The following is an 11,801-nucleotide window of genomic DNA, read 5'->3' on the forward strand; positions in this document are numbered from 1 at the left end:
GCATAGCATCCTGTGATTGGTTACGGGCGCTTCACCGGAAGAAACAGGAAAAACACATGGGTCGTTTGAGAGTTATTTACATGGTTATTTACAACAACATATAAGTTATTTATGATAACAGTTATTTATAATAACGCCTGTGTTGATATCACCTTTTGTCTGGATGAAAACAACGCTGCCGTGCTCATCGTTAAGAGTGTGTTAGTGAGTGAGTATGAGACATATTTCATAAACGACTTGTACCATGCCTGTCTGAGACGCGTGTCTGTTTCACTCTCACCTCTTTGCAAAATGATATTACACCGTTCTGTAAAACACACACACACACACACACACACACACACACACACACACACACACAGACACACACACACACACACACACACACACACACACACACACACACACACACGATCACAAATAACCAATTTGTTTAAATAAAACAAAAATAAATGCTGTACAGCAGAATCTATTCTCATGTGCTCTGTGAGACTGTGACAAACCTGATGTTTAATCTCTTTATGTCTGTCTCTGTGTCTGTCTGCCTGTCTCTTTTCCACCCATCTCTGCATGTTTATATTCTTTGTCCACTCTTGCAGCTGGCAGTGCAGTATCCTTGATGCCCCCTGCAGGGGCCTTAGCTGGTCAGAGTGATGGAGACAGCAGCCCTGGTAGCACCTATCACCGCCCTGGAGTTCCTACAGGATGAATATCTACTGAAAGGTACATGGTGGAGTAGCTGCAAGCAACTTAAATGACATCTGCGTGTTGCGTGTATCTACGTTGCAATACCCTCCCTTGACAGCCCAATCATGAAGAATAGTCGGACAAATCTGATCGTATTAAACAACGATAAACTATCAATATTTGCACCTGTATAAGATGGCGTCATCCTCTTTGTCTCTGTCAAGTTTTTTCGGTCCCCAGGAAGAATAGCTACCTCTTGCATCGTAAAAAGCTAATGGAAATCCAATAAACATTACATCATCATTGCATCAGTAGGGTGTTCTGTCATCTTGTTATTACGACCAAACACATCACTGCACGCATTTTATTTATGGGAAGTTCCTCATAACATGACAATGGTTAAACATAGACTTGACAGAGATAAAGATGATAACCCAAGCTGTCCGTACAGGTGCAACATCAGAGGGTTTAAGTTGCTTGCGGCTAATGGAGATTTAACTGGAACACTCAACTGATGCAATTGGTGATGATGATGTAATGTTTATTGGATTCCCATTAGCTTCTGCCTATGCAAGCGGTAGCTAGCCAGTAGCCATTCTTCCTGGGGCCCCAGGAGTTCAGCATGGAACTGAGACTAGATACCGACAGCTACAAAAGGCATAAATAAAATGAGAAAAAAGACAAATACGGATAAAGGATTTCAATGGCAAAACAATCAATATGCAGATGAAAAGATGTGTGTATAATATATGTATGTACACACAGTCACACACACACACACACACATATATATATATATATATATATATATATAAATGTGACGGAGAGAGTCGCAGCCCCAGCCTTGAAGCCTCAAAAGTCTAGTATCTCCCCTGGACCAAAGAGATGTCTCTTTGGTCTAGTGGTTAAGATATTGGACTTTCGCGTGGGAGACCCGGGTACGAACCCGGGTGGGGAGGTTCGGATCACCTCCGTTACATTGGTGCCGTGACCCGGATTCGGGCTTCCCCGTAGGAGGAGGTCAAAGGGGGGTGAGTGTGACGGAGAGAGTCGCAGCCCCAGCCTTGAAGCCTCAAAAGTCTAGTATCTCCCCCGGATCAAAGAGATGTCTCTTTGGTCTAGTGGTTAAGATATTGGACTTTCGCGTGGGAGACCCGGGTTCGAACCCGGGTGGGGAGGTTCGGATCACCTCCGTTACATATATATAAAACACACACACACACACACACACACATATATATATATATATATATATATATTTATATATAAGATATCAAAGGGGTGTAGGCCTATGCTGATGTCAACTGTCGGCATTTATCAACCTGTCGTCAGTTTGACGTGAGCGTTGCCAACACTCACATCTCATGTTGGGTCTCATGGTCATGTACGCAAATGTTTTACATCGTAGACATGCGTTGCAGCATAGCCTGAAAATAATTCACTTGTCTGACAGAATTATCTTTCTCTCCTGACAGGTGAGGGTCCTATACTGACAGTATACAGCCTCCATCCCCGCCCTAAATCCTGTGCCTCACTGAGTGTGCTGCAACATTACCGTATCCATGGCATCCGACCCAGACCGCAGGAAGCTGACACACAACATTATTCCTCCACAGAGAACCGCCACAAAGAAAAAGGTAGGTGGACAGTTCCTTGGTCTGTCCTTTTCTTCTCTCAGTTCTTCTCCTTTCGTAATTACTTGCGCCAGCTGAGCGCACAAGTACTGCGTTTGGTAGTAGTAGACCTACTTGGAATCACCAGGAATGCTGGTCCCTCATTGTCTGTTAAGTCTTTTACTGCCATTTAGGATTTTTATAGTCTGCTCACTGCCATCAAAGTACCGTACCTTTGCGATTTTATAGAAAAATAACCATCCATTATTTCCAATCGCGGTCTTGTGTAAAAGACCGCGATTGGACAACATCATGGATGCCGCCATTACACCAGTTTCAGATTCACCAGATTTTTGTGGAGTTTTCAGTTTACAAAAAAGGTTGCAGGAAAAGGTCCATTGAACTCATGCAATTATATTACAAGCAGTAATATAAATATAGAGTAGATTATTTCTGGGTTGCCCTCTGGCCTAGCGGTCCAGCCACTTACCACATAGGCTCTGATGTCCCAACCCCGACGGCCGTTGCTGCCTGTCACTCCTCATCTCTCTCTCCCTGTTTCCTGTCTACCTACTATACTGTCAATAAAGGCAAAAAGCTAAATTAGGTTATTTCTTTATATTGTTCCGTTTCTTTTTCAACATAACTTCAGTTTCTTGTTCCCCATTATTTATTGTTTCTATATGTATTTACTTTACACAATTCAAAGCACAAATCACCCTCTCTTCTCTGTCCCCAGGAGGGAGCTCTACCACAGAGTCCAAACACTATGATCTTGCCGTGTATGGAGGCAAGGCTGTGAGGCTAGTCAGGCTGCGCACAGAGCCCCTCAGTGGGGACCACCTGCACCTCGAAACCATAGGTCCCCTCATGGAACTGCAAGACTGGGCCTTGGATGCCTACTGGCTGTCTGGAGAAGGAAGACCACTCCTCGGTGTGGCTTTAGCCCATAACAGAGCCTTCCTCCTGGATGCAGAGAAAGGAAAAGCATTGGTTCAGTGCTCCTGCCTAGAGGGGTGTCTCCTCTATTCTGCCTTACTTCTGGTGGACAAGTCATGGATGGATTCAGTCCTAGTGGGGGGAACTGTCTTTAACCAGCTAGTTTTGTGGAGGCCTGGATCAGGAGGCACAGAGGGGAACGAGGCTCAACTCAAAGCCCCAGTTGAGAGGCGTCTGCTGGGGCATAGTGGAGTCATCTTCAGCCTGTCCTACCTCCAGGAGAAAGGGTGGTTGGCCTCAGCCTCCGATGACCGCAGTGTGAGGGTGTGGGGTGTTGGGGTTTTAGGGGGACCTGGTGGGAAATGCGGGGATTTGAACCCTACCTGTTTAAGGGTCTTATATGGACACCAGGCTAGGGTGTTCTCTGTGCGTCTCTCCCCAGGGAAAGTGTACAGTGCGGGGGAAGACGGGGCGTGCTTAGTTTGGGACTGGGCTGCAGATGGGAAGGTGGCTCGGACATTAAAGGGACATCGAGCTGGAGGGGTCCGAGCCCTGGCCGTGAGCGAGGGAAAGGTGCATGACGGAGAGCAAGCAAGGTGGGTGGCAACGGGCGGTGCTGATGGAGGGGTGAGGCTATGGAGGCTGGAAGGGGATGAGGAAAAAGATGTGAAGAAAAGTGGGCTGATGAAGGGGGAGGCAGTAAATGAAATGGACATGAAATTCACTGGCCAAGGCATGCCCAAGGCGTTGTGTGTGACAGGGAGAGAGAGCAGAACTAACGGCTTGACTGAATTCAAGATTCTGGTTTGCACAGATCAAGGGATAGTCTACCAGTACTGTGATGGACAGTGGGAGCTTCTATGGCAGGGCCCGGTTGAGTTCCAGTCCTACTGCGTAATGGAAACACTAACCATCAGGATAAAAGACTCATCATCCACAGTCCACCTGTGTGCTGTGGGCAACCTCATTGGAGGAGTACATGTCTTTCCAGTTTCCCAACCCCAATCTGGGGTGCTTCTCAGCGGAGGTCAAGGCAAGATCCATAGCCTTATCTGGGTTGGGGCACAAGAGAGCGAGAGACAAGGGGGATATTTGCTTGCCTCTGGGGCAGAGGGGCTTGTCCACCGCTGGTATGTTGAGGTTGATATGGATGAAGATTCTCACATGGCTCTCAGGGTGGCAACGCTCCCCACCTTCTTCCTGCCCCTCTGTGCCAAACGATGGTTGACTGCAGCAGTCCGACTCCACTCCAGAACACCAGGGGCGCTGTGGGTGTGCGGTGACAGGAGAGGGTCCCTGCTGCTGTTCCTTGAGAGAAGAAAACGTGAGCAAAGTGAGAAGGAAGAGGAAGGAAGGCGTCAAGACTTGCTGATTGGGAGAACCAACAGCAGTAAGGCAGAAGAAAATGGGGATAATAAAACACATGGAGACGACATCGAAGAAAAAGATGGCTTGATGGAGGTGAAAAAAGGAACTGAAGAATGCAACCTGCCACTGAAGCCAGCAAGCTGTCTTTTCGGGGTACATGGAAAGCAGGGGGTGACTTCAGTGTGCGAGTACCGTGGGCTACTATACAGCACCGGCAGGGACGGCTGTGTGAGGGTCTTCAGATTGCGAACTACAGATAAACTAGAAACACTGGAGGAAAATACAGGAGCTGACAATGAAGAGAAAATAGTTGGCCATGAAGGCCTTCAACTGGAGGTTCTGAGAGCCCAACGGGCCTGCAAGGGAATGGAATGGCTGGAGAGGGTCCTGATTCTAGAACCGGAACGCTCAGTGACAGACTTTCCAGAATGCTCCCAGGAAGAGGAGGAAAACTGTTTGGAGGATCAAGAGACAAACATCCAAACCGTTCTGAAAACTCCAGAAGAAATGCAGAAAGATGTCAGCAGCCAGGGAAGAGGCGAAGAAGAAACAAAGCAAGAGATTGGGGGAAGAGAAGTCCGGTTTGCTATTGCTGGGTTCCATGCGGTCCATTTTGTGGTGTGGGACCCAGTGAGACAGGAGAGGCTTCTCTCAGTGCCTTGTGGTGGGGGGCATCGCTCATGGGGTCTCTGGCCCTCCCATGAAGCTCTATGGCCTGGACATGGTACCCTGGTCTTCATCAAGCAAGGGGCTGTCATGGCATCACAGCCCCCCAGCGAGGTGTCGATCTGGGCTGGCAAAGCGGGAAAGACGGGGGCCTGGAGCCTGAGAGAGGGGGTCCATGGGAGGGCAATAGGGTGTGTGTGTAGGTTGGGAAGAATGGAGGGAATGAGTAGTGGCAATGAAGTTCAGACAGAGACCAAAGGCTTGACAACCGCAGGAGCAGAGGACAGTAGCCAAGGACATTGGGAGATTTTGGTGACGGGAGGAGAGGACACTAGTATGTCTGTCCTGGCTGTCAAACCTAATTCGGGTGAGGTCCAAGTGCTTTCAGTGATCACAGACCACATCTCTAGTGTCCGCACCTTAGCTGCCATAACATGTTTTGGACCAAGTTATTTTGGAACTGGAGGAGGAAGAGATGGACCAAATCAGCCCATTTCTGCTCTGCTGGTCTCAGCGGGAGGCCGGGCCCAGCTACAGTGTTACAGGCTGTTGATTAGCTGGGATGGGCAGCTTCCTTCCTGTCAGGTGATCCAGGTAGCCAGTCACCGATTGGATGAGCAGTGGGAGAGGAGGCGGAATCGGCACAAGATGGTGAAAATGGACCCAGAAACCAGGTGTGAGAGTGCGTGTGTGGTGCATCCTATATTAAAAATTTAAATTAGCTTAATACAGACTTCAGATCAGTTTCACAGTTCACACTTGTTTAAACTGTGGCTTAAATCTTCAGAAATATTAATGTTTGATCAGTAATGTTCATTTCATGTCTAAACTATTGTTTTCAGTCAAGACATGTCCTTAAAAGGAGTTTTGTAGTTAGAATTCCAGGAAACTATTAGTTATGCCTCATTAACAGCTGTGTGTTTATTTTCCAGGTACATGTCCATTGCGGTGGTGAAGGAGGGGAAGGATTGTGTTCTCCTGGCTTTGGCCTGCAGTGACGGAGCTGTGAGGTTGGTACCTGGCTTGTACACATTTGATAAGCTCATCACTGCAGTAGAGCAAAGGTTAAAAACCAATGGTTCACTATACTAGAGAAATGAAAATGTATATATTTTAATGTGACTAATGTCTATTTCTATCTCTGTCCTCCCCTCGCTCTCTTCACCCAGATTGTTCTCAGTCAGTGAGGTCAAAGGTCAATTTGAGTTGTTGTGGGAGAGTTTCTACCACCATCGCTGTGTGCTCAGTCTCGCCACCTGCTGCGTGGAGGATGGAGAAGGCAACAGGTGACAAATAAATGGCTGATGATATCATAAGCCTTTCCCAAACATGAGTAGCTTCAGTGGGACTTCTGATTGATTTTGGATCTTGAAATGTCCTACAGATGGGAGTGAGATGAATGCATAGATAATGCGTGACATCTCTGTCCATGTGTCGGTACTGTAGTGCATTCATCTCACTCCCTCCCTCTTACTATTTGTCCCACCACCCTTCTCTCACTTTCTTTCTGTTTGCATCTATTCCTCTCAGGCATGTGCTCCTGTTCAGTGCTGCCACAGATGGGAATATTGCAGTGTGGGATGTGACCACAGCCGCCTCCACACTGGCCAGTAGTATGACTGATACTCCAGCTCTGCCAATCCCATGCCTCAGCATCCCCGCCCACCAGAACGGTATCAACTCATTGGTCGTTTGGGCAGAGAGCACGGAACAACAAGAGGACGGTTGCCGGGTAACTGTTGCAAGTGGCGGAGATGATGGGCAGCTGACAGTGTCTATGGTCAGAGTGCAGTACCATGTGGATGCGATAGAGGGTAGCAGAGTGCTTTCACAAGCCGGGGAACAGCTTTTGGAGGAGCCAGGCTCTCCTCTCCACAACCACACTCTTTCCCAGGCACAAGCTCTGTTTCAGCATCAAACTGGGCTGTCTGTGTCCCAAACACAGCCTCTTTCACAGCCCCAGTTACAAAATCAAACCCACTCTCAAGTCCAGAGTCATTCTCAGTCCAAACCCTGCCACTCCCAGTCCAATCTTTCTCACCCCCATACTCAACCTGAGTCCTCACCCAGTACCCCTCCATCCTTTCCGGACTCACTACACCCCCTCAGTCACGTACATCTCCACCTCCAGTCCCAGTCCTGCGTCCCCCTGGCACACGCAGCCCCTCTGACTGCCTTAAGACTCCTCTCATCTGGGCTTTTAGTCTCAACCTCCCCAGACCAAAGAATCTGCCTCTGGAGGGTCCGCAGCACTGGAATCGTCCACAGCGGGACGCTCTACTCACACGTCGCTGACGCCGCTGGAATGGCCGTCTGGAAAGGAGGGATGATGGAGGGAGGGGCAGGTTGTAGGCCAAGCAGCGAGACGGGTTCTGAAGACAGGGCCGGAGCGGAGAGGGAGGCTGCTGCAGGAAAACACAGCACTGATGTGGATCATAGTGTTGAGCCACAGAGAGCAGGGTGGGTGCTGGTCTGTGGCCAGGGCCTCCAGCTGATAAGAGTTACAGATGTAGAGACTGATGGAGGGATGGAGTTGGAGGAACAAAGAAAAAGAGGAGTGGCAGAGCAACGTGTCACAGTGACTTTTGAGGAAAGCAGAACTCAAACAGACAAATCGTAAGGAGACAAAATCACCAGGGAGAAAAAAGTATGAATTGGTGTTTTTTGAATTTTTGAATCAACAGTTTTAAAAAAATTCTCCCAAATGTAGTTAGTAGTAAGGGGAACATAAGAAAATCTGCGAAGTAAATCGTTACCAAGAAATGTCTTCACCAATGTGTTTCTAAAGGTGTGTAATAATATGTACTAAAAGGTTGAAATTCAACTCCCGGGGGAAACCTCATAAAAAACATGATTCGTGTTTGTGTCCCATTAACTTTACTATACAGGAAAAAATACAAAAAATAAATCTGTTTTAAGTAACATGTGAGGGGTCAAACTAGGGGTTTTTCATGATGCTGAATCCATTGCAAGCATTTGTTTTGCACGAAAAACATTCCTTGGGCGACAAATGGCCCCCACAAAACGGTGAAAGGTGATGATTCATCACTAAACCATCATTTGTGGGTCCGATTTTAGCCCAAGGAATGTTTTTCGTGCAAAACAAATGCTTGCAATGGATTCAGCATCATGAAAAAACCCTAGTTTGACCCCTCACATGCTACTTAAAGCAGATTTATTTTTGGTATTTTTTTTCCTGTATACTGTATAGTAAATTAATGGGACACAAACACAAATCAGTTTTTTATGAGGTTTCCCCCGGGAGTTGAATTTCAACCTTTTAGTACATATTATTACACACCTTTAGAAACACTTTGGTGAAGAAATTTCTTGGTTACGATTTACTTCGCAGATTGGTCAAATATCTTATAAAATCCCCTTACTATAGTCCCTGTCACTGCCAAGTGCCAACATGTCTCTTCCGATGTCCCCAGCCGCTTCTTTTCACCTGATCGTGAGGAGTTTCAGGGGGTACAGTACTGTACCCACTGAAACTCCTCAAGATGCCTTCATATTCCACTCCACTGATCCAGTGCCCAACCAATGTGTATGTATTAATGCTCGAAAATCCAATCATCACACAAATGATGTAAGAGAGCCAATAAAAACAAATGAAATGGTGAAAGTTGTGTTGACGGATTCACGGCATCAACTCATGCAAGAAAGTATCCCATCTTAAAAATTGCCTGTACTTAGTAGTCTACTTGCCAGGGTTCACATTCTGGCAAGTGGACTATAGCGTTTGTGCGGCACAGTGAATTAAATTACTCTTTCTATACATCTAAGTTGCAAACATCTTAACCATACACAACACGACACGTGCACACTAGTAGCACTAGGTGCATCAGGATTGCATTTCTAGGACCCTACTGCACCTTGTACTCAAGTGTTACCTACCTGGCATGTGTTGTTTCAGAAATAACCACATTTGGACCAATAGGTGAGGCAAAATATTTCTTACTACCTCCAGAACGTGCGTGCGTGTCTGTGGGGTTATACTCAAGGTCAAAGCAGTTCATCTGAGGTGGTTATGATGCCTGTCTTACAGTATATCCTCCTGCTGCTACAGGTGAGCATGAATATTTTAACCAGGGCTCACATTGCCTTTTGTCCTTTGCATCGCCCCCCACCACCCCCCTGTCACTCACAACTCAGATGAAAGCGCAGCAATGGGGGAAATTAAGGCATGAGAGAGAGATAGAGAAAAATGGGTGAAAGAGGAAGTGATGAGCACAAAAACAGCAAAGTAGAAACAGAGCGAGAGTGAGACGGCAGTCTTAGGATATCCAAAATAAAGATGTGGACTGGAAGTGAGACTTTTAAAGCATGTACAGCTGTGCACAGGTAGGCCTACTACAGGAAAGAAAGATTGAGAGGAGCCTTGCAAGAAAAAGGTAGCGCAAGACATTTGGGAGAGATGGCAACAATACTGTATGAAGAGAGAAGGGAGACGGGGCAAACTGCCCATCTCACTCCAGTAGTTCACAAGAGAGGTGTCAAAAAGACAGAGTTAGTGAGCAGTGATAGATGTTGACTGCCCCTATTGTCTATATTGAAAGAAAAAGAACAACCATCACACATGGTCAGTTTCAGTTATTGGATATGGAGGGAGAGTAGAGGGGAGAGGTTGAAAGCACTCATGCCGTTGCCCCTGTCACGCGTGATGGAAAGAAAAACTTAGGGAGAGGAGATGGCGAAAACCATAGTGGAGAAAGAGAGAGTCACTGCCACTGTCAGGGAAAGAAGGAGAACACAGAAGAGGGGGGGAAAGAGTGTATCCATTTTCACTGTCATTCACACAGACGGGTAAGAGTGTGAGTGTGAGGAGGGTGCAGAGTGATAAGATTCATGTCACAGCTGATGTCACATGCAAGAGAAAAAGGAACAGGGAAGGAAAGTAAGGAAGAAGACCGGTACTGTGTTAAACTGATCTGTTCAGGGGAGAGCTGGGGAGCCAAGGAGAATGACAAATGAACAAAGCGACCGAAGGAGTAAATAAATCAGTGAGACAGTGAGAGTAAGTGGAGTGATATATGAGAGAGAGAAAGGGGTCAGGTTGAGGAGGGAGCGATTATGTATCTAAAGGGCACTGTGGCTTCAACAACTATGGTACATCTGGCATGAAATTACTATGTATGTATAGGACGTACTAACTCCTCACTTAGAATTTCATGAGCTGTAATCGAGTGAATAGGAAGAGAGAGGCAGGATGTGAAAGTAGAGAATCGTTCAGAGAAGACAAATGAGTGTCGAAGCAAAGATGGGTCAAAGACAAAGGCAGTAGCTTGTGGAGACCACTATCGTGCTGCTGAGCTGATCGTGAGATAGGCCTTGGAGAACAAGCAGGAGGAGCTGCAGATCTTTTTTAAAGCAAAACGGATTTGTTTTACAACCAGCAGAGGTACGCAAATGCACACACACGTTTTGTAGGCCTACATTTCATGAGTATTCTTTGCATTAACACAGATCTCACCTCAACCTTATCACTTTGAAATAGGTGCACATTATTTTACACAGCCTTGTATCTCTGTATAGACAGTGAGGCCGTCGTCAACGTTTGGAACACAAATTCAGTCATCTTATACTTGCAGCCAGGGACATTCATTCTGTCCTCTTCTTATACTTCAGGGAACATTCATTATTCCCTTCTTTTCTTTTCCTCACAGGAATATTTCATTCTGTCTTATCCTGGGAGGGACATTATTTTATGTCCTGATGTTCTTACAGTAGGCTATATTTGCAGGGACATTCAGTCTGTCCTATAATCTTATCTTGGGACATTAATTTTGACTTCCATGATGACAGCAAGTAGCTGCAGTGGTACTACTCAATACACAAATCCCTGTCTAGTCACCAGAGGGACTAAAAGGTGTGTCTTTTGAAGCTTTCAAAGCCCCACTATAGGCTGATTGCTTTACCCATAGCTGTATTAGTTGTATTGGAAAGATTGGTTCAAAGAGCTTTATGAGTCTGGGTATACATGTGATATCATGCAAGTTAGTTTTTAGTTAGTGCTGTCATACATTTTTGGTATTGGTATACAGAATATGTGAGGTTTTGTGTTTACAACAATTGTCCTTGTTCAATATAATACGTAACTATGTAGTATGTATGACAATTAACTCATCTCACTTTAATTTTCATTTTAGTGCCACAGCATACAGTATATGTGGTAATTGTCAAAATAATTATCAATAGTCCTATAGTCATCATGCCAATTGATTCCTCCCCACACAGACACACATTTCTGTGTTGTCACTGCTGTTGTTTCCTACTGAATCACCTGAGGAGCCCCCACTGGGAGGACGTAAAGCCTTCGTCCTACTCCTCCTGTCTAACACTCCCTGCTGACAGGTGCCGCCCCAGCCCGTAGGATTATGTGCAGTGGCAGTTATCTCCCTCCCCGCCCGGCTTCCCTCTCTCGAAAAAAGCCGGATACACCACAGTGGATTTGGAACTCACAACCACTGCGTAATGCATATCAGTTCTAATATTACTGTGTTGGTTTTTGATTGTCATGATTTGAGG

The 11,801-nt window shown here is 46.3% G+C and overlaps 1 protein-coding gene across 1 annotated transcript; it reads left to right on the forward strand.

Moving 5' to 3' along the window:
* The first annotated feature begins 83 nt into the window (after window positions 1-83).
* On the forward strand, window positions 84-9,386 carry wdr6 (WD repeat domain 6). The gene is made up of 8 exons (XM_080733154.1): window positions 84-204; window positions 600-723; window positions 2,163-2,324; window positions 3,040-5,947; window positions 6,206-6,283; window positions 6,443-6,559; window positions 6,804-7,920; window positions 9,190-9,386. The coding sequence occupies exons 2-7, from the start codon at window positions 654-656 to the stop codon at window positions 7,891-7,893; spliced, it is 4,425 nt and encodes a 1,474-aa protein (XP_080589280.1). The 5' UTR covers window positions 84-204; window positions 600-653; the 3' UTR covers window positions 7,894-7,920; window positions 9,190-9,386.
* The last annotated feature ends 2,415 nt before the right edge of the window (window positions 9,387-11,801 follow it).

The sequence above is a fragment of the Nannobrachium achirus genome (genome assembly GCF_963921795.1).
Source record: "Nannobrachium achirus genome assembly, chromosome: 9".
In the NCBI taxonomy this organism is placed as follows: domain Eukaryota; kingdom Metazoa; phylum Chordata; class Actinopteri; order Myctophiformes; family Myctophidae; genus Nannobrachium; species Nannobrachium achirus.